Source organism: Protopterus annectens, chromosome 2.part2 (genome assembly GCF_019279795.1).
Source record: "Protopterus annectens isolate FY-2018-M chromosome 2.part2, PAN1.0, whole genome shotgun sequence".
NCBI lineage: Eukaryota > Metazoa > Chordata > Ceratodontiformes > Protopteridae > Protopterus > Protopterus annectens.
In genome coordinates this window covers 1048594992-1048616636 of record NC_056730.1, presented here as the reverse complement: position 1 = coordinate 1048616636, position 21645 = coordinate 1048594992, and the positions used below count along the sequence as shown (strand labels likewise).

The 21645-nt window shown below is 40.6% G+C and overlaps 1 protein-coding gene across 2 annotated transcripts in view; it reads right to left on the bottom strand.

The window, feature by feature from the left end:
* The window catches only part of PCGF1 (polycomb group ring finger 1), a 1514627-nt gene that overhangs the window by 64286 nt on the left and 1428696 nt on the right, over positions 1–21645 (bottom strand). For both annotated transcript variants that reach the window (XM_044064289.1, XM_044064290.1), the window contains exons 7-8: positions 5489–5575; positions 3624–3704 (exon numbers count right to left, since the gene is read on the bottom strand). In XM_044064289.1, coding sequence (XP_043920224.1) covers positions 3624–3704; positions 5489–5575 — 168 coding nt within the window. The remainder of the gene's footprint in view (positions 1–3623; positions 3705–5488; positions 5576–21645) is intronic.

The window sequence follows — 21645 nt, the reverse complement described above, 5'->3', positions numbered from 1 at the left end:
ACGGCGAGATTGAACAATTTCACATTACTTAATTTTATCATGTCCCCATAAATATGGGTATTGCTGGACCAATTCAGGTGTGGGTACATAGTTTATCATTACAACCTTTGTTTATTTTCATTAATTTTATACCCCGAAAAAACCCAGAACTGTCTCAGAATATTCCACAACACTGAAATGCCTTTTTCTGGTTCCATCAGGTACAAAATAATATCTGCAAAAAAAAAAGCCAACTTTTCTTGAACACCATACTAATATCCTTGGATTTCTGATTATATTAGCAACTGAAGGGGAAAAAAACACTGACCCTTGTCTAGGGACAGAACTCATGACTTCTAGTATTCCATGCGGTTGTCACTGCTGATGGACCAGCAAGGAGTCTCTGGACACTTGGGTGCCTGATTTCCACCAAGAACAGTTGGTTGTCATTTCAGCTATAAAACCACCTCAATTTTTTTATTAATATAGTGATTATTAGCAGTTATAAATTTACACTGTGATTTAAACTCCTTAACAGACATGTCCCACCAGCTTTGTACAATTTTAGTATGAGACTATCTGGCACTGGAGCTCTATTTACTGGCAGTTTACGCAACATTTTCACAGTGATGGGTGCTACCAAAGCCTGCGCCTGGTAAGAAGACAGTTATGGATGAACTTCTCCCTACAAGAAACCGCCCAGCCTTTTCTTACAACTTGCTTCCAGGACTTCCTCTTTATACAATTCTGAAAAGTGCTGCACAAATTTTATCATCATAATGATCTCTTATCAACTTATGTGTTTCCAGATCTCTTAGTTTACTTACAGTCACCTCAGCTATTTGTTGCTACAGCTTCATATCAGAAATCATCAGTGTCCTTGGAGAATCCCATAAAGAAATGTTCTGCAAGGCTTACAAATTAGTTTCCTTAGCTTATTTATTTCCTTCCATCTCTTCCCTATTTCCTCCTTTGCTCTTTGTCTTCCCCTTTCTCTAAGTTTCATCTGATAAGCAAACCAAACTGCCACTCCTTTAATTTTCTGCACTTCCTAATTTGGCCTGTGTATATCATTATTTCCTGTTAAACCAAGTGTTTAATGGCCTTCCAAGAAGCCTCCCTCACATTACTATCTTCTGATCCACCAGAGTCCTCTAACAGCTATCTGATTTTGTTTTCACTCCATTTATTAAAAAAAGACGAATTAAAAAAATAATTTACAACCCTCCAATGCTTAGTACTTGGCCTAAAGTCCAACAGCACAAGAGCATATGGTCCAAGTAAACCTGTGGAAGAACCTGTATGACCCTAATCCTGTGTAATCCCTTCACATTTACATAAAATCTGACTATGACAGAGTGACTTGCATTTAAGTAGGTTGTAGTCAAAACCTCTACACTAAGCTCATTTGCCACATCTTCCACCACTACTATTTGCATAAAATTAATAAAAACTTTACCACACCTTATGGATTTAAACTGATCTTGGACCAGAGCACTTGTCTTCCTTCATTGTCACTAAAATGAAGTCCCCCACCAGAGCACTGACCCTTAATCTCCTTTACCAAAACAATCAGCAGTACTCTTAATTCACCCCTACTGGTTTCCAGACGTTGATACAGAAATTATTGCATATTTCAGGCCTCTAATATGTAGCCAAAATTCACTGTGGCTATAATTGCCTCAGAACATACATGATACAGGGCTACTGAATTCAATCTGCAATGTTCTGTGGATGTTGGAGTTTCCTAAAACAGATGGTCATCATTTTCATTCCAACTAATCACGTTCACCTTCTCTATTACTTGCATTTCTATTTTCCATACTACTGCTTACCACCTTAACTCTGGGCAAAATAACCATCTCCACCAGTGGTACCCCCCCCTCCTGTTAGATTTCCACCAAGCCTTCCTACCCAGGCCAGATAGTATCCCTGCACTGCATAGACCCACAAAAACAAACTTCCAACTACATAAAGTAAATAATAAATGCAAGTTAATAAACAAAACAACCAACAATTTAAACAATTCAACACATTACCACCATTAAAAATGTTATTGAATTGTGAGGTATTGTTTAACAGACATCTAAATTAAGACCTGTGTGACATTTAAAAACACCCACGGACACTAACTACAATTACCAGGAGTGACTGAGCAACAGCCAATAATCATGCACACTGAAGGAGCTATTCTTACTTCATCCACCCTTCCAACACTGACTAAATAAGTGACTGGATTTGATACTATCAACTTTCCACATACTTAACATTTTCATATCGAATTTTAGGCAAACTAAAATAATGAAGAGAATATTTATGAAACCTCCAAGGGAAAGTAGTACTTGTCCTTTTATACGCTACTGTCCCATTTACAGAATCAGTACAAGGTAGCAGTAATAGTTCATTGTGTTTCCTCTCATGGAATCTATTATATCCTCATCAATGCTGTCACCCCCCCCCCCCCCCACACACACACACATATATACACACACACAGTGATTTAAAACAGTGAAACTGGCCTCCTTTGCTCTCTAGGGTTTTCATTCTCCTCCCATTCTGTAATCAGGCTTTAAACATATTTGATATGAGCTTCCACCACATCCTGGGCCTCTAAAGAATACATGCCCCATAGGAAAGCAGATTTTGAAATATGCAGGGAACTTTATGTGAAATTTTATCTTTCTTGATCTATCTGACTGCAGCACATTTCTATTCCCCACTTGTATCCCTGCAAAAATATACAGTTTACCCATCAATGATGTTTTTTTTTTCTGCTTGCCTTAACAGGGAATCAATCCGCTTTCTCCTTCAAATAATGCATTTTCTTCCAACTAACAACAGTTCCTTGGGCAAATAAGTGATGGGGTCTTTCAATCCATAGCTTCCTTTTACCCAGCCTGCACCAGGACTCAACAGGTCAGCTACAAAGTGTTGCACATTTTTTCTGCTGTTTGTAATATACCTATAAAATGGAAATTGTTCCACCTGTCCTTATTTTCAGATTTAGATGCACCTGTAACAAATCCACCTTCACTTGTTTACCACCAAATATGAGTACAGATCAGTTTACTGTCTTTCTGAAGCTATTTATTCACATCCAAATGTAATGAGAGCCCTCCTTCTACCACCTGTACTCTGGATTCCATGTGGGTCATGTAATCATAATTTTGCATTTATTTGGTTAAATTTGGCCATCATCTGTGCCAAAAACTGTCTCAGTTTCACATGGTCCTGCGATTCTTTTATACGAGTCCCACATTACTTTCTCCTCCCTGCCTTACCTCTGGGTTAGACTTGTTTCCACCAACAATATTTTCTCATGCTTCAGACTGCTAAGGTTGTTTACTTTTTAATGTTTTTTTCCTGTTCTTATCAACATCCACCTCCAGCAGTTAACACTGAGCTCAAGATAAATAATGCCGTAGAATAACACTGTCCTCTGCTATATTTCAATAGGTTCAGTCATGTTTTACCCATGATAACTACCTACCTGAGACTAAAATTAAGATGCTACTCTTTGCCCATTAGTAACATAACATTTAACATTGCTAAAACATTTAACACAATGTGAAGGTAGTATACTTACAGGCCTTATGAGAAGAATACCTGACATTGGATTTTAACATTTTAAAATATGCACTGACCTTGCCATACCACTTTGAGAGCCACAACTGCTTCATAGACATATGATCAGGCAGGGATTCACTTCGGAACAGTATCTGTACCTAAAGAATGTGAACAGTCAGTTATTAAAGATTTTCGACGGAACTGATATGAAGTTATGCATGTCCTCTCTGCAATGAAGAAAGGATGGAAAGATTATACAGAACTGAATGCACAGATGACATGCACCAAAACATCATAACCATAAAGGAAATCCGTATTTCTAAAAACTACAAAGCACAATATATTTTGTGCCTGAAGCCCAGATGACTCAAAGGTGAAAAACATAATGTGAATAACTTATCTAGATAGGTCACAGTGCAAAAGATTATGATCAGTCTACCCAAAAAGTATAAGAGCTCAAAATGGCTTTTGCACAGGGAGCAAAGTATCCTCCACCCATATCAAACTAGAGCTAATGCACTTAGATGTAAAAACGCAGAAGCATCTTCAAGTTTTTCCAGTTTTCAACCAGAGTGACCATATACTTTGGTGCTAAAGTCTGCCCAGCAGGTCTCACCAATAATTTGTGCGCAGCTGACTTTCATCAATAGAAACAACCACGTGTAATTATAAATCTGTCTAGACATTATGTCACAGACTTTATTCTATTAGTTTTAAAAATACAGCTCCAGTAACATTTCACTTCACTGACTTTATTCTACTAGCTTTAAAAAATACAAACATATTAGCTGTAGTAGCATTTCACTTCACTGCTATCAAAAACAAAGTACAACCCTACACAACCCCCCATCTGTCTCATTCTCATGCGCACACATCCACCCACATATACACAATTTTTTCTGTGTACACCACTGATGTTTGACTGTGATCAAATGAATGAATACATACATAAAAAGGTAACACTCACAGTAATATTTCAGCTCAGTGACACCAGACACATACTATACACATGCTATACAACCAGCCCATTACTACCTCAAATTAACACACAAGCACATAATGCACTCACAAACACACAAGGGAGCTTTTATATAAATAACCTAAAATCTAAGGAGACACACATCTGTGTGTAAACAGACAGACACACACACACACACACACACACACACACACACACACACACACACCTCATGAAATATAGAACACTTACAAGAGAGAACAAACAGTGATCATTTTAGGGCAAACCTTCCCTTACTCTCTGCAACACGATCCCATACTAAAGGCTGCCAGCAAAAAACTCCATTTGAAAGAACATTCCTTTGTTTTTTTTTTGTTTTTTTTTTTTTTAAACATAACACAAGCATCTATGTATGCATGGCTGCATATGTACACATTTTGAGTCACAAAAAAGAAAAATATTACAATCATACAAGGACTTCCATGTATAATGTACTGTCATGATGGCATTTCACAATGTTTGGTATTTTTCAGATTCACGTTTCCAAAGTTCCCTTCCTTTTAGCAATGCACTCACGGCATGATAAGTTATACATTCAAACCCACTCATTAAACATCCTGATGAGATAATTCAACACATATACTCAAAGCAGAGCAACTGGCTAAATGCTCTTTCATAGCTTGCATGCTAAGAACAGATGATGTCAAAAATTCAAGTCAAGAGCTTCTCAAAGAAAAAGTTGCCAGTCTGTGAGCTAAAAAGTTGAAGTGGTAGAAAATAGCTGAAGGTAGTTGAACAAAATAAGTTTTAGGAACAAAGGCTACCACATCATGCATGACAAGTGATTATGTATTGGATATCATATAAAAGGGAAGTTCTTAGTTCACCTGGTTGAATGGAATGGAAGGGAAGGGAGGTGGGACAGTTCTCCAAGAAGCTTGGGGGTAAAACAGTAATTATTAGGAATGAGACAAAAGAACTTACATGCTGTAGGTCCACCCGTAGCTTGTGACAAAGGACTCTCCTCAGCTGTCGGATTTCTGTGCGTACTGGACAGCGAACAAACTTCTGCTGCAAAAATATATTTAAAAAAATTTCACTTGAATGCCACATGGAAAATGAAACTCCAGAATGGACTTCTATTTACAAAATGGAACAATTCTAATGAATAACTTGGCAGAATCAGTCATTTGCAATTAAAACTGAAGGACCCTCCATCAATACTCAAGATATCTAACCAGAGTTGGAACAAACTGAGGAAACTTAATTCATCAATATGAACGGAATTCCAAAAGACCAATAATAAATGTAGATAAAGCACTACCCAGTCATTATCAAAATCCTCAGGTAATACATCCTTAGAATTTGTGGAATTAGTAACCATGTTTAAATTTTTCCTGTTTAAGTAATTAATATTTATTAATAGAAACACTGTCTTTAGATTAAATATGTCTAACCTTTTGAATTTTTTTTTTTTTTTTTTGGGGGGATACCCCTTAGGAGACCATCTGAACGATGGCACTTCAACACTGGAAGTATCTCTTATCCTGGCCAGATAGTTCTCCCATGTCTCCATGGACGCTGGAACAGCCACAGAGGACATGGCTAACCCCTGGTCCATGGGGGGGGGGGATTACACTAGAGGATCCAATGACTGGTCTGAGGAACAAGCTGTGGTCACTGCAGAGGTGTCCATCAATGGCTGGGGCTTAGAATGACCCCAGTGTGTGGCAAGGGCTCTTAATTTTTTTTTCTTTTTCTTTTTAGGTACAGTGGGAGGAGGAACTGCATGACTGGCAAGGGTATCTATTTTTCTGCCAAGGGAGAAGTTCATTTATCAGAAACCACAGCTCAAATGAGTCTGTTAGGTTAGCTGTCACTCTAGTGTTCACAAGCACTCTTTCCTACACAGCCCCTCAAATAACACAAAAGTGAATGCACAAGCAGTACACTTTAGTCACCCACAATTCAAAAGTCCCTTTTTATAGAAGGCGTCACTTCATTAAGCAAAAATTAAGATACGTTGTCATGAAGTGTATACAAACATCAAAATAAACTTACAATCCCTTTAAACATAATTCCTTCATTTCTCTCATAATGAGTACAAAAGTAGTACTCATTTCTCCCACAAAGTGTCCCAGATCTAGTTAATTAGCCTCAGCTATGAAAAATTATTTGCCTAAAAAGACATTTTCACTAAAACGTCAGCACAGTAAACTGTGGTATTCTTAAGTTACAATTCTTCCAGAAATGGAAGCTTGAGTGGACTGTTAATCTTGTGAAGCTCAGAGTTGCTCTCTTGAGGGCAGAAAGACGTACTGAAGAAAATGGAGCACGGGGTGCTACTTCCTCTCCAACTGCTATAGTCTACTGCAGCAGTGACAATGCTGAACATTAACAACTGCCGCTTTACAGCATATGGGTACAAAACCACTATTGTTGAACATTCCAAAAAGTGGACCAAGTTAATTTTATATATATATATATATATATATATATATATATATATATATATATATATATATATATAAATATATGCAAGTACAAATACTGGCTGTTTAAATGCGCTCTTCCTAAAAAGTCTAGTATTTAAAATAATGTAAATGGAAAGGAGAGCATCAGGCAGGTTATTTTAGTGCTGAAAATTAAATATATGCTATTAACATTTTCTAATGTGTATCTGGCAATACAACCATTATATATAAGTATATTCCACGTAAAAAATGCGTGACGTGCGTTAAAATGAGAAAATGTACAAACTTGTATGTTTATATACATATTTTTATTAGTTAAATAGCAACTTTATTTGTGTGTATGAGTTTTTGTAAATATCTATCAAGTATTTAGAGTGTTGATTGCTTTGTTGAAAGTTTTTTAAATTAACTTGTACTTTATACTATATATGGAAAGACGCGCAAGTCTTTTAAGGCGAGTAGAGAGTTACACTAATTAAAGGAAGTGACGTTAATACATATTAACATATAAAACTAATCTGAATGTATACTTTATTTGTGGCCTGATGAAGCCTACGGGTGAAAGTGCTTGCCAATCTGTTGTACTTTAATAAAGTTAAAGCTATTGGATGATTTGCCTTGGTCGATACGTTTTTTCATATGTGAAACGAGGTGGAGTGAATACTGCTGAACTTTTATAAGGGGATCTATTGGCCGAGGTGTGGAACCTTGTAAACCTGGTATCGCTTAGAATTTTTGGTTTACTAGCAACTTTGTAAACCTGGTATTGCTTAAAAATTCTTTGGTTAACCTACAACTTACTAAGAACTGTGAAACCATTGTAAACGCTAAGTGTGGATAACCTGCCTGACGCTCTCCTTTCCATTTAGATATATATATATATATATATATATATATATATATATTTATTTACTTAAACACCTTATCATCAAAATTAGGACTTTTCTTATACTTCTACCACAGATATTTTGTTCTGTTGCTATAATGTGTCAAACACTTAATTCACCATGGCAATAACTGATTATTGGCATTACTAACTTTCCACTGGAACCAATCTATTAATCAGAGCAAATAATCATAAAAACAAAATCATTTTTCTTCAGTATTTTCCCATCTAACTGCTACTGCCACAGACTCAATTCTTTACTAATAGACACAAAGCCAGAGCTATTAAACTTCCTTGTATTATCATATCCTTTACAATAACTACTGCAGTTACACAGCTGATGGAGAGAAGTCTCAATAGCACAATTTATAACCTACTGCTTCATATTTAGCCAAACAACAAAGAATGTTATTTTCCTCTTTGATGTAAAATACTACTACATTCAATAATGTTGTTAATAATCAAATAATTTGGCAAAACTCAACATCCTGCTCGAATTTTAAATTAGGTGGGTCTGTAAAAATAGTGATCCACCAATTAGCCTTTTCTATGGTTAACTTAGCAAATAGCAGCTCTGGGTTTTCAACAGTAAATACAATAGTGGAAGAATATTTAAAGTGATGCATAAATTAACACTCCCTCCCACCCTTTTTTGTAAGTTCGAATACCACAATGGTCAGTAAAACCAGGAACCGTCAATGGCTTATTTGCAGACCTCTCAACCTGGAAACATCAAAAATCTGGACAAAGGCCCAGGGGTGGCCGACAAAGTCAACGCCCAGCTCGCTACCCTAAACTCAGTGGTAAACTCGTCCATGCATCTCATATCCTATGCAGCTGGTGGCTCGAGTAGAGCCACTAGTTCGGGCATTGCACTTCGAAGACAAGCCTGGATGTGTCTCTGTTCCTTTGTGGAGCCCTTTAAGTCTTCCTTTATTAACACCCCATTCGATGGCTCATCACTGTTTGGGCCCAAAGTTAAGGAAACTTTAACCAGGTGTGAGCAGGAAGGCAAGACCTTCTCTGCTGTTCGAGTCCATTTTTCTACACCTACTCGGCCCTACCCCAAGGGCCCTAGGGGAGGGAAAATGTGGTTCCGAAAAGCACAGGGAGCCTTTCAGGACACACGTGGAGAAACCCCCTCTAGAGGCAGAGGAGGGGGTTATAACGGAAGACGCTGCCCCCACGGCAGAGGGGTTCCACAGCAACAGGGTGACAGGGGTCAGTTCTCCGGTCAACCCTACCAGCACCCCTGAAAGGGGCCCGACTGTTCGGCAGGCGGGGGTCGCTTGTCTTTGTACCCAGAAGCCTGGCTAAACATAAAAGACACATGGGTACAAAGCATCATTTCCAGAGCATATTTCATACCGTTCTCTTCCCCTCCCATTCCTGTAAAGAGAATCCCAGATGTTCCACACAAACTCAAGGAACAAGCAATCGTAGAGGTCCACAGATTGCTAGAAAAGAGAGTCATCCAACCAGTCCCAGCAGACCAAGTTGGATTCGGAACTTACTCAAGATTCTTTTTGGTACCAAAGAAAACAGGGGACTGGAGACCTATCGTGGACCTCAGCAGACTCAACCAGTTTGTAAAGAAAGAGACGTTCCGAATGGTCACGCTTCAGTCCATTCTTCCCTTCCTAGGGAAAGGCGATTGGATGTGCTCCATAGATCTTAAGGACACGTACTATCACATAAAGATGAACAGACGCTCCAGAGATCATCTGCGTTTCCGGCTGGGAGCCAATCATTACCAGTTTCTAGCCCTGCCCTTTGGTCTCACTACAGCTCCCAGAGTGTTCACCAAATGCATGGCAGTGGTCACGGCTCACCTGAGAAGTCTAGGATTCCAGGTGTTTTCATACCTAGACTATTGGCTCCCCACCGCTACCACCAGGCATCAGTTGACTCAGACAGCACAATACACTCTGACACTCTGCCATCAATTAGGCATTACAATCAACTTCGAAAAGTCTGCCTTATCACCATCACAGCATACCATTTTTATAGGAGCAGAGTTAGATACCTCAACTACCATTCTACGTCTTCCTATCGAAAGAGTTTCACTTCTCCGCCAACACGTCAGCTCACTGGTGTCAAAGAACAAAGCTGCAGCAGCAGAGGTATTGAAAGTACTACGTTTGATGGCGGCAGCAATCCTGGCTATACCACTCGCAAGGATGCATATGCAAATTCTTCAATGGCTCCTCTTTGCTCAGTGGTCATACCAGAAACTACCGATGCACCACATGATTCTCATCACGAATTCTTGCAAGAGAGATCTTTGGTGGTGGTTGACGTCTCTTCATGTCACAATCTGAAGACCCTTTGTCCCCCCCATAGCCACTGTGACCATGGACGCTTCCCTGATAGGGTGGGGGGGCATTTTCAGGGAAAGACTGCCCAAGGCACATGGACAGATCAAGAATCACATCTGCACATCAATGTTCTAGAGTTGACAGCGGTACTCCTGGCATTGCAGTACTTTCAGGACTCTCTCCCTCTAGGAACTATTGCAATTCAGACGGACAACGTCAGTAGTCTGGTACTTGAACAAGCAAGGCAGAACCAAGTCTTACCCCCTTTGTCGAGAAGCCCTCAAGGTCTGGCAATGGGCTGTGTCATCCCAGAATTTTCTGTTAGCAACGCACATCCCGGGGAAATCCAACGTGATAGCGGACAAGCTAAGCAGGGCAATATTGCTCCCTCATGAGTGGTCTCTCAAACAGGTTGTGGAGTTGATTTTCCACAAATGGGGCCAGCCTTGCTGCGACCTCTTTGCCAGCCACATCAATTCAAAATGCAGAAGCTACTTTGCCCTAATACCACCTCCCGGTCATCCCTCGAGAGATGTTACACGATCTGGACCCACTTCCGGACCTTCTGTTGCACCCGTCAGGGGACCTCCATCCTTCACTGCAGTCCCTGAGGGATGCACTTTTACACGACCCAGATTTTTACAGAAAGCAAAATTGCTGGGAAGGACTGTTATTCTCATAGCCCCCTACTGGCCTCCCCAGATTTGGTTCTCGTTTCTCCACCATCATCTGTTGGAAGATCCATGGATCCTGGACAGGAGCTTGAGGGGAGAGGGAAGGCTGAACAGATGCGGACGTTGTCTTTGGAGACAAAACTCTCCTCATAGCATCGAAGGCACCATGGCTCCGACGAGAAGGAGTGGATGGACCCAAGAGTACCGTCCGATCCTCCCGCACCGAAACCCTGGGCTCCTAGCCCGAGGTAGGAACCGAGCTCATCCGAGCCGAAGCCCCGAGAGGAAGAGTCGGCACTGACAAATCGGTTTGACTATCCTCCCCGGACCTGATGGGAGAGCATCGGCTCCTAGAGTCCTCGGACGGCGCAGAGGACATCCGAGTAGATGGAGCCGATAACACCAGTGTGGGTATCGGTTCCAAGGGTTCGACAATCATCGGTTCAGTATCCTTCGGCTCTGAGAGTCCAGTATGGCTCGGAGGAGGAGTAGACAACCGGTTCCATGGTTGTCGGGGCTGACAACAATTTGGCAAGTCCTGGTGCCTGTAAAAGCTTCTGCATTAGCAGATCCATGTCCAAATCTGAAAGGCTGACTGAGGACTTAGCTGAATGCACTGAAGGTGCTGACTGGAGCAGAGGAGAAGAGGGAACTTCAGAGACCAGCTCCAATACTGAGAGCTGACTCTGAATCAAAGGTACACTTGGTTCCAAGGTCTGTGGAACCGATGACCCTCCCTCTGAAGGTTGTCTTTTTTGTCACTTTAGGATTTGTAGATTTTGAGGATTTGGAGGATGTGCTAGTACCCTCATGGCTACTCAACACCTCAGAAAAGGAATGCTGTAATAATCCCCTATCTATAAGCTTCCTCCTTCTCTCCAAGAGGACTCTTGAAGAAAAGGAATGGCAAATGCTGCAAGTGTCTTCGAGGTGTTTAGCCCCCAGACAATAGACACATTGAATGTGTCCGTCAGTGACTGACATTTTCTGCCCACAATCTGGGCATTTTTTGAATCCTGATTTAGGATGGGATTTCTCCTTTTCATCAGACATAGTCCAGTAAAACAAAACAGTAAATTGCAAAAATAAGACAGTAAAAGTCCTTACTTAACTTGTAAAGACCCACAAAACAACTAAGCCCAATCCGGGCACTATCTATAACAAATAATTATAGATTACAAATATAGGGCTAAAGAGGCCCACAGAGAAAAACCCTGTCTATTATAAAAGACTAATAAGAGTAAATAGGGCTAAAGGCCCACACAAACCAACTAAGCCAACAGGGCACTGACTATCTAAAACTATAGATTATATTATCTAATTATCTAATATTAACACACGACTATCTTAGAAACAAAAAAAATGTTTTTTTTATAAAACTTGCCGTTTTTTTCCCCACAAATGGTCCGAGCTAGCTGGATCACTGAGATCTCTTTTAAACTAGATCTGAGGTAATTCCAGCAGTGCATTGTGGGATAAGGGGCTTGGTCTCAAGCTACTGGCAAACCTTGAGCTTTGCTATCGGCCGTGTCAGAGCAGAGGATCGGCTCCGAACCCATCAGTGAGAATAAACGGCGAGATTTAACAACTTCACATCATTGATTTTTGATAACATTTCTGATTGTGCTACAATTTGGTTAGAAATTAGAAACTGAAAAGACAGGATGAAAGAACACATCAGATTTACCCTTTTTCAGGGAAGGGGAAGGAAAGAATCAACACTACTAATTTTGTTGGCTCCAACAGCTAAGAGAGTAAAAAGTGACAGAATTTGGGGGCCTTAAATGCATACACCTGTGGGTTCACTGACTGCATTACTTAGCGTACAGACATCCATGACGAGTATTGTTAATAATCTCAAATGGAAACAGCATATTGGAAATGTGAGGTAAACTGTGTTGCCCTCCAGAACTACAACCAGAATTAAAATGGTGTTCACTGCTCACATAAGCCAAGCCCAACTGCATAATGAAGAGTCCTATTTCTAACCTGGTCAAATACAATCACCGAGGCTGACTCCTCAGAACAAGAACCTTGGCAAATGCCAAGACGGAAAAAGAATAGTTGCTAAAAAGATGCAGCTGATATAAAATATCTATGAGGAGTGGTTGGCAACAAGTGGCAGGGAACAACATTACTCGGAAGACAGCATTTCCAGTACACTGCTAAATAATAAAATAGTGACTACAGCTAGGTTATGAGATCAAAACTGAATTTCTAGTACTGAAGGTTAACTTTTTAAATTTGCATGAAAGGGAGTATAAAGAATGCTTCACTTTTTTGTATAAGCCTCCCATTACCTTGCAGGAAATTTCCTTTTTTACTTTTAAAATACCATCATAATACTCTGCAAATTAGCACCATTTCATAGAAAAATAAACTTACCTAACTATTATAGCAGGGCTTCTGATTTGTACTAACACTTCAGTAAAACAACTGCAAGGCTCATCTCCTTTTAAGTAAAACTGGAGCATCACTGCCCTTTAGTGTGCCATGTGATACAAGTCTGAAACTCAAATGTATGCCATTATTTTGTTACTTCAATCCTCAGATCATCCCAATTATTTGTTAAAAAAACACAAACGTTATGAGGAACTGACGAAAAATATGAGCCAAAAATCTGGACATTCTGCAAAAATCTGGACAGTTGAGAGGTATGAAATTTCTTAACCCATCACATTGCCATCAAATTTCATCAGAAAAATTTAAATGTTCTGCATCTGGAATTTGCTCTTTGACTTTAATCTACAAATTGAGCTATTTTAAGTGATACGATAAACTTTCCACTAGTTTCAAATGTGGACAAGTCTTTTAATAGTTATGTAGATCTATGGGGGAGCTATTTTGCAATACAAAATGCAGATTAACTTAGAAAAAGCATAAGAAGGAACTTCTAGAAACCTGGTTTTAATGTGATATACAGTCGGGCAGGTTCATTGCTCATTGTACTTTGCATTTCTCAGCTATCGCAATTAGCATACCACACCAGACTTCATGGCCATCTGTTAGAGGGTAAAATATGAACCCATTCTACAAAGTTAATCACAAAGAAACTATACACCGCAGTGCATGATTCTTATACTATGCTATAGTTACTCTGTAACTGGAATAATGCATTCAAACATTGTGAGATGCATTGGGAAAACGTAAGGTGTGTGGCTATTTGAGGTACAAGGATTTGAGTTTCCTGTGCACTGACTCCAGGCACAACCTATAAAGGAATAATGCACATCATAATATGAAGCCTGCAGGTTCAGTCCTGTAAAAGCATTGCAAAGCTGTGTCGGGAGTACGGAATGTGACCAGAACGATAATAGTTAAAGCAGCACTTTGCCTGAGTTCTTCAGAATAAGCACAAAATACATTGAAAACAAAGCTAGAGAGCACGGAAGGCATTTTCTGTGTTTCAGATGTGAAGAAATGGTTAGTTAATATTAATGCGTTTCCTCTCACTTGGGCTATAAAATAGTTCAAGGACAGGGTTATGCGTTCACAATATAGTATTTCCCTTTGTATACTGCAGAAAATAATCTGTTGAATGCCCGGAGTTAGAACTTTATGGAAAAGCTTGGTGGAACCAAAACACAGTGTGCAAGTGTCTATTTCGGTAGATAAAAAAAAATGCACTGGAACAGCAAGCAAAGCCTTTATGGAAGTTAATGTGCAGTAAAATTTCATTTTAAATAAAATTTCATGTACAGATCCTGAAGTGATGTCGATGAGTGTCTCTGCCCAAATTAATACAAATCAAAAGATGGTGAATTCCGATGACTTCTCAAATCACAGTGGCTAACTAAAACGTTTATATTTCACTTCACTTGCATTCCTGTATGGATACCATTTGGAAACGTCAGCAACAGGCATGCTTAAACTTAGAACTCTAGATATACATAAATAAGCAATAAATAAGTAATTGTGGTGCTGTATGCTAATGTCAACTGGTTTTAAAAGTGAAAAAGACATTTCTGAAACGAGACTAATAGCCAACATGGGCAGTTTGCCCCTCGGGTTAAGCAGGAATATGTTTCTGTTTAGGCATAATATGCAACATGAAGATGGCAGGTAGGAATAAAGAATCAGCAACTGCACACAACAGTTACTGGTTTCTTCACAGAATGATTGACTGCCGTTTAAACAGCTGCAGACTCTGCCATTTCTCTAGCTGCAGGTAAGACAAAGACAATTAATATTACAGCCAATTATGCTTACAATCTTTTCTTTTTTTTTGCCTTACCTAGAAGAAGAAAGATGCGCTTCACTGCTGTGCACTTTCTGATGGACTTTGCAGCAAGTTAAATTAACGAATACCTGCACGTGATGACATCCGAACCACAAAACAGGACTGAGAAATTCGGAAATTAAAGGGGCCACTTGGGAATTCGTGGCACCCCAATATTTTGCCCTCAAAACCGGTATTTGCCAAGAAATTTGGTACGGTTGAGAAGTATGCTTTTTTGCTAAATGGAGTCAGACATAACGTGTCAAACTTTCCACACATTTGTTTCTAAATCTGACAGTTTTATTACTTATGCTCCTACTGTTACAAAAATATATTTTCAAGTTTTTCAAGTTCTTGCTGTAATTGTTATAATCCTCCCCAAACTCCATCCTATAACAAAAAAAAAAAAAAAAAGATTTAACCAGATTAGTAAGCAGAGCACCAACTAATCTGTTTACTTAATGGCTTAATGCAAACTGTTCCTAACAGAAACGATTTCTTGTAGCTTCAAGATGATTAAGTACGGACCCAAATGACATTAGCAAGTGATACTCTTATTATCACAGTCATTTCCCTAGACCTGATTTTTTGTGGACTGGGGAAATGCAGACCGGGAAAAATATCACAAAAAAATCAAATTAAACCCCAGTGTCTTACTTAATAAAATTAACTCATTTGCTTGAACATTCAAAGTCCTCAATACTTCTTGTGCTCATATAGCATCGCTGCCTGCCGTAACAACAATAGTATAATAGCATAATGATTTATAAAACAGCACCTCAGTGGCTTCTGGCATATCAGTCATTTTGCTGCCCCTCAAACAAGTTAATGTAACATACTCACTGAATTTTGGGGAGATACTTCCGAGCCCTCTCAGCACAGAACCTCCCATAACTAATATTTGGTTGTAATTCATATTAGACAGGCTTAATTCTGAATTTGTAGCAAATGGTTTAACCACTTTACTACTAGACAAATCCAGAGCCTTCAGTCTTTTCTTATTAAACTACTCTAAACTGCCCTTCCTCATCTAACTAGTCGATTTCACTCCCTAATCTTTTACTGTTTGAAATAACTGCTTGTTTCTTCCTTAGTCATAAGCATTTTACCATTTTTGCCTAAAGTTAGGGGTGCTTTTTTTGGACCATCAAAAAGGTTCTACATTTATCTCTTCCTGGGGAACAATTATGGTCAGAAAAAAAATCCTGATTACATCATCATTACAATCAGGCTGGACCTCAAGAAAAAAAAAAGTTTTGTACTTACCATAATGTTCCATCTGTGTTATCCATTTTGATTCTGATCCGACTCAGCCGTTACACTAGCTCATGGCCTAAAACAAACTCTCAAACTCTTTTGTTACTCATAATGCACTATCCCCAATGTCCCTCAGATCCTATTTACAGCTTGAGAGAGAGAAACTATAAAAGAATTGCCATAACTGGAGTTCAGAGAAAGTGACATATGTGCCCCTAACAGTCTGATTCCTCCAGAAGTCATTTATGAGAAATGGAGGGGGACAAGGGGTGGGGAGCTGAAGAATTAAAATGGACAATACAGATGAAACATTATAGTAAGTACATAACTTCTTTATCCAAAGTTGTCAATTTTCTTTCATTCCTCAACTGATGGGACAGAGTCTCCAGTTACCTAAATTCCTGGGTGGACTCTAAGGATATTCCAGAGTAAGGCTGTGCTAAAAGCTGCTCTTCTCCTCGAGAACAGATCTAGTTTGTAATGAGTAATAAAGGTATGAGGATTTGATGAAGTTTCAGCTGCACATATATAGTCCATAGAGGCTCTAGAATGCAATACAATGGAAGTTGCCATATATCTGTTTGAATGAGCCTTTAATGGTTTTGGTAAGGGGAGATCCAATTTGTTGTAGACAAATGAAATGCAATCTGTCAACCATCTAGCTAGTTACCTTTGCAACTGCTTCCACAGCACATAAGTTGGGTGAATCAAACAGCTGATATGTCTAACTTCTTTTGTTCTGTGCAGGTAGAAAAGTAATTGCCTTTGAACATCCAGTAAGTGCAGCATATATTCTCCTTTACTGGTAAAGTCTGGGAAGAAAACTGGCAGGTTAACGGCTTGGTCAATATTGGATTCTGACACCACCTTAGGTAGGAAGCAAGCATTGGTATGTAAGATGACACTATCCTTATGAAAAATCAAGTATGGGGCTTAGAAGACCATGCTTGAATTTCTGAAATTATTCAAACAGATGTAATTGCAACTAAAAAGACAGTTTTCTATGTCAAAAATGTTAGATCACATTTAGCTGCAGGCTCAAAGAGAGAATGCATTAAGGCTTGCAGTACCACATTTAAATCCCATGGTTGTATGGGGTCTTTACAGGTCTTTATAAGGGGGTCTTAGCAGAAAAGTACCTTTCACAAAGGCTCTGTACAGTTTAGAGGAGGCCAGGGAAGAATTTTGAAACCCCAAATGAAAGTTAGAGATTGCTGCAAGTTGAACTTTATTAGTCAGTGAACTAGCACCTTCATTAAACAAACTCGCTAAAAATTGAAGAACAGATTGGACTGGAGCTGAGAAGGGGTCTATCTGAGCCTGCTCTGCCCAATAAACAAACCTTCTCCCTTTACTTCTGGAGAGTTGCCGAGTAGGTTTATGGAAAGATAAAAGTACAGAATGGACCCTGGAAGAGAGCACTGGGCTGCACAACTATAAAGGGAAATGGAGAAACTATGCAGTTAATTTAAGATGTGAGACATCATGGTGAACCATGCTTGGGTGAGAGAAGGCCTGGAGTTGGATCCAGAATCCAAGGTGGGTACAATACACGAGGCCAAAGGAAGGCGGAGCCAAACTTGTCGAGGCCAGTAAGGTGCAATGAGAATGACTGTACTCTTCAACTTGGCTGCTTTCTGAAGGAATTTGGGAATTAGGGGAGTTGGACGATAAGCATACAAAAGACCAGAGGGGAATCGTGGAACAGAGCATCCCTCAGTGACATCTTCGGTGGGGGATCAGGGCAAAGTAGCCACTGCACTTGTTCAGGGAAGATGCAAAAAGATTGCAGCAAGGCTGGCCCCACCTACTGAAAATCATTTCCGTCACCTTGTTGTTAACAGACCACTTGTGAGGCAGTAAAATGGACCTGCTCAATTTGTCTGCTATTATGTTAGACTTCCCTAGAATATGCGTTGCTATCAAAGCGGTTGGAAGATATTGCCCACTGCAACACTCTTAGGGCTTCTCAGCACAGAGGATAAGATCTTGTTCCCCCTTGTTTGTTGATGTAGCAAACTAATGGCACATCCATTTGGAATGCAAATGCCCCTAGAGGGAGAGAGTTTTGGAATGCTTGCAACACAAAAAGCACTGCTCTCATTTCCAGAACATTGATATGCAAGTTAGTCTCTTTGGGGGACTAAATGCCTTGGACCATCTTCCCCAGAAAAAGCCCCCCAATGCAATCTAGGAAGAGTCTGTGGTCACTATGGCCTTGGGTGGAGGAAGGGTGAAAGGACAACCTTGCAACAGTTGTTGTGACTGCATCCACCAGGAAGGATACTATTTGCAAACCTGAGTTATTCTCATCTTCGGTGACATGGGTTGAGACAGCACTGACTATTGAGTTGCTAGCAAATGCTGCAGAATTCTCATGTGATATACTGCTAAAGGAACTATAATTATTGCTGCTGACATTGACCCCAGGGCTTGCAGAATCAGTCGGACTGAAATTCTGGTACTGCAAATTATTTTCCTGACCTGTTTCCTTATTGTCTGTACTCTCAAAAGAGGAAGAGATGCTACCATAGGTACTGTGGTGAACACTGTTCCTATAAATTCCAAAGGTTTGATGTAAATGAGACTTCTTGTAATTTATTTTTATTCCAAGATTACAGCAGGTTTGCAACACTTGGTCTCATGCTTTTATCAGCTAATGCCTGGTCAGTGTGGTAATGAGCCAGTCTACATATGAAAACACCCAAAATCCTTGCAGCCTCACGTGAGCTGCTACCACTGCCACACAGCTGGTGAACACCCTGGGGGCTGTGGTGAGTCCAAAGGACAGTGCTCTGAAATGAACAAAACTGGCTCCCAGCCAGAAGTGTTGGTACCTTCTAGAGACTGTCTGTTCATTTTTATGCGACAGACCTATCGAACACATCCAGTTGTCCTTGGACAGAAAGGACTGCACCGTCACCATCTGGAACCTGGTGTCTCGAAATGATTTGTTCAGCACACTGAGATCTAGAATTGGTCTCCAGTCCCCTGTCTTCTTTGGCACTAAAAAGAATCCTGAGTAAGTTCCAGACTCTATTTGGTCTGGAGGGACCTCTTGGATGACCTTTTTTTCTAGCAGCTTTTGAATTTCTAGTGCTGCTGCTTCCCTCTGATTGGGTGGAATATCATGGATTTTTCTGGATAACTGAGGGGGTAAGACAAAGGGAATACAACCTCTGGAAATAATTCTCTCCACCAAAGTGTCTTTTGTTATGTTTAACTACGCTTCCTGGTGCAAAGATAAGTGACCCCCAGACTGCTTCAAGAGGAAGGCAATTGGGCCTCCCTGCAGGAGCGCAGGAAGGGTCTGTCAGAAAAAGAATCTCTAGACCCTCGGTTTTGTGGGCCTCCTCTGCCATGGGGGCATCTTCAACCATTATCGCTCTCCCCTTTGCCTCTGGAGGAACCACCTTCACATGTGTCCGGGAAAGGACCCTGCAACTTCCTGAACCACATCTTTGGTCCTCCCCCCACTGATTCCTGGAAAAGGTCCTTTGAAGGGTCAAAAAAATAAACACCTACTGCAGAGAGGGTCATTCAGTCTCTCTCACACTTGGAGTGTGTGTCTAACACTGGGGCCAAACAAAGAAGAGCCATCAAAGGGAGCATTGATGAATGATGACTTGAAGGTCTCTGCAAAATCACACAGGTGCATTCAGGCATGTCTCCTGATGGAAACACCTAAACCCACGACTCTTGAGGCACCTTCTGCAGCATGCAAGATAAGCCTCATGGACGAATTTGCAATACATTGAAGGGTGGCCAACTGTGAGGCCACAGAAGATCGAGTCTCAGCAGTAGTGGTCCCTGAAAGGGAATATGAAAGTTCCTTTATCAAGACCCTTTAAAGTCTTATGAAGTGTGCAAAGTAATTCAATGATCTCAGAGTAAAAGTCAGTGAAGCATAAACTCGCTTCCCAAATCTGTCCAGTGCCCTAGACTCTGTTAGGGGAATGGATTGTGAACTCTGTTCCACAAGTTCCTTCTTTGTAGCTGCCTCCATGGCCATTGCATCAACTGGTACCCCTTTACTCCAATATTCTCTTCCTACCGGTGGAGCCAAAATCCTGTCTGGTCCCTTGGGGATCAGCTCGTTCATATCAGGTTCCTTCCATACCCACCTAGAAACCAAATCAATGAGTTAATCAGTAGGCAGAGTAATTCAGGAAGTAGATGGGCCAGGCATCAAAGCTTCCATAAATATAGACTCCTCAGGTGTATGGTTCTAAGCAGACCAACCAGCCTTCTGTTCCAGGATCTCAAGAATGCCTCCAAGTGAGATATGATTGGGTGGTGGTGATTTGTGAGACCCTTCTCCCTCATTGAAGTCAGTATCTTTGCACTTCCTCTTCCTAGGGACTTCTTCAGTGGGATGACTATCCTGCTAGGTAGACTGGAAGCTTTGGGCAGGCTGTCCCCTTGGACTAGAATATTGAGGAAAATGGTGAAAAGCCATCTGAGAGGTTGAGGGTGGATCCAAGGAGGAAGGACCAGTCTGACCAGCCGAAGCACAGAAAACCCACTTCACAACCTCATAAGCAGACTGCTCTAGAGAGAAGGAAGTCAACAGAGCCAAGAAAGTGAGTTTCTAGACTGTCACTTCCCTCTGCTCTGAGAGGAATCCACCTGAAGTGGAAGCCAGAGGTGAAGCTCCAAGAGGAAGAGACGTCACTGAAAACCTCGGCCTCTATTCTATTCCCTCGGAACCGACCTGGAAGTTTCAGCTCCATGAGTCATCCAGATCCAAAGACGTCGTGGTCTTTGCACTCAGAGTAACAGTCGGATCCGAAGACTATGCTGTCTTCGGATCCAACTCAGAAGGGCCCGGAACGCTGGGATCCTAGCACTCCAACACCACAGGTTGGGTCAGAAAAGGAGTTAGTGGTGGAGTGGTAGATGAATGGTGTTCTTGACCTGAAGCCATAGACACCGTGAAAAACTCCTTTCTGAATTTTCTCCATGAAGAATCACCTCATCATCCTTTCCACATCTGCCTCCGTGAGACTTCTGGAGGAATAAGAAGATACCACTGAAGGTGAAGAATGTGGAAGTTGGTGAACAGACAGTCCGTGGCAAGGGCTTAGGATCCCAGGAAGTTGGATCAGGAATATGTTTTGTTGGATCACAGGCTGTAGGACTTAAAACATATCTGATCGGGTCCGAAGATGGTTGGATCCCAAGTGACCTTGGACATGATTTTTCCTCACTTCCAAGGAAGTAGATGCAGAGGAATCTGAAGGACTGGACCATTTTGAAGTGTCCTTAGTCCTTAGTTTTAGTCTTGGGAGACTGAACTCCAGAAATGGGAGA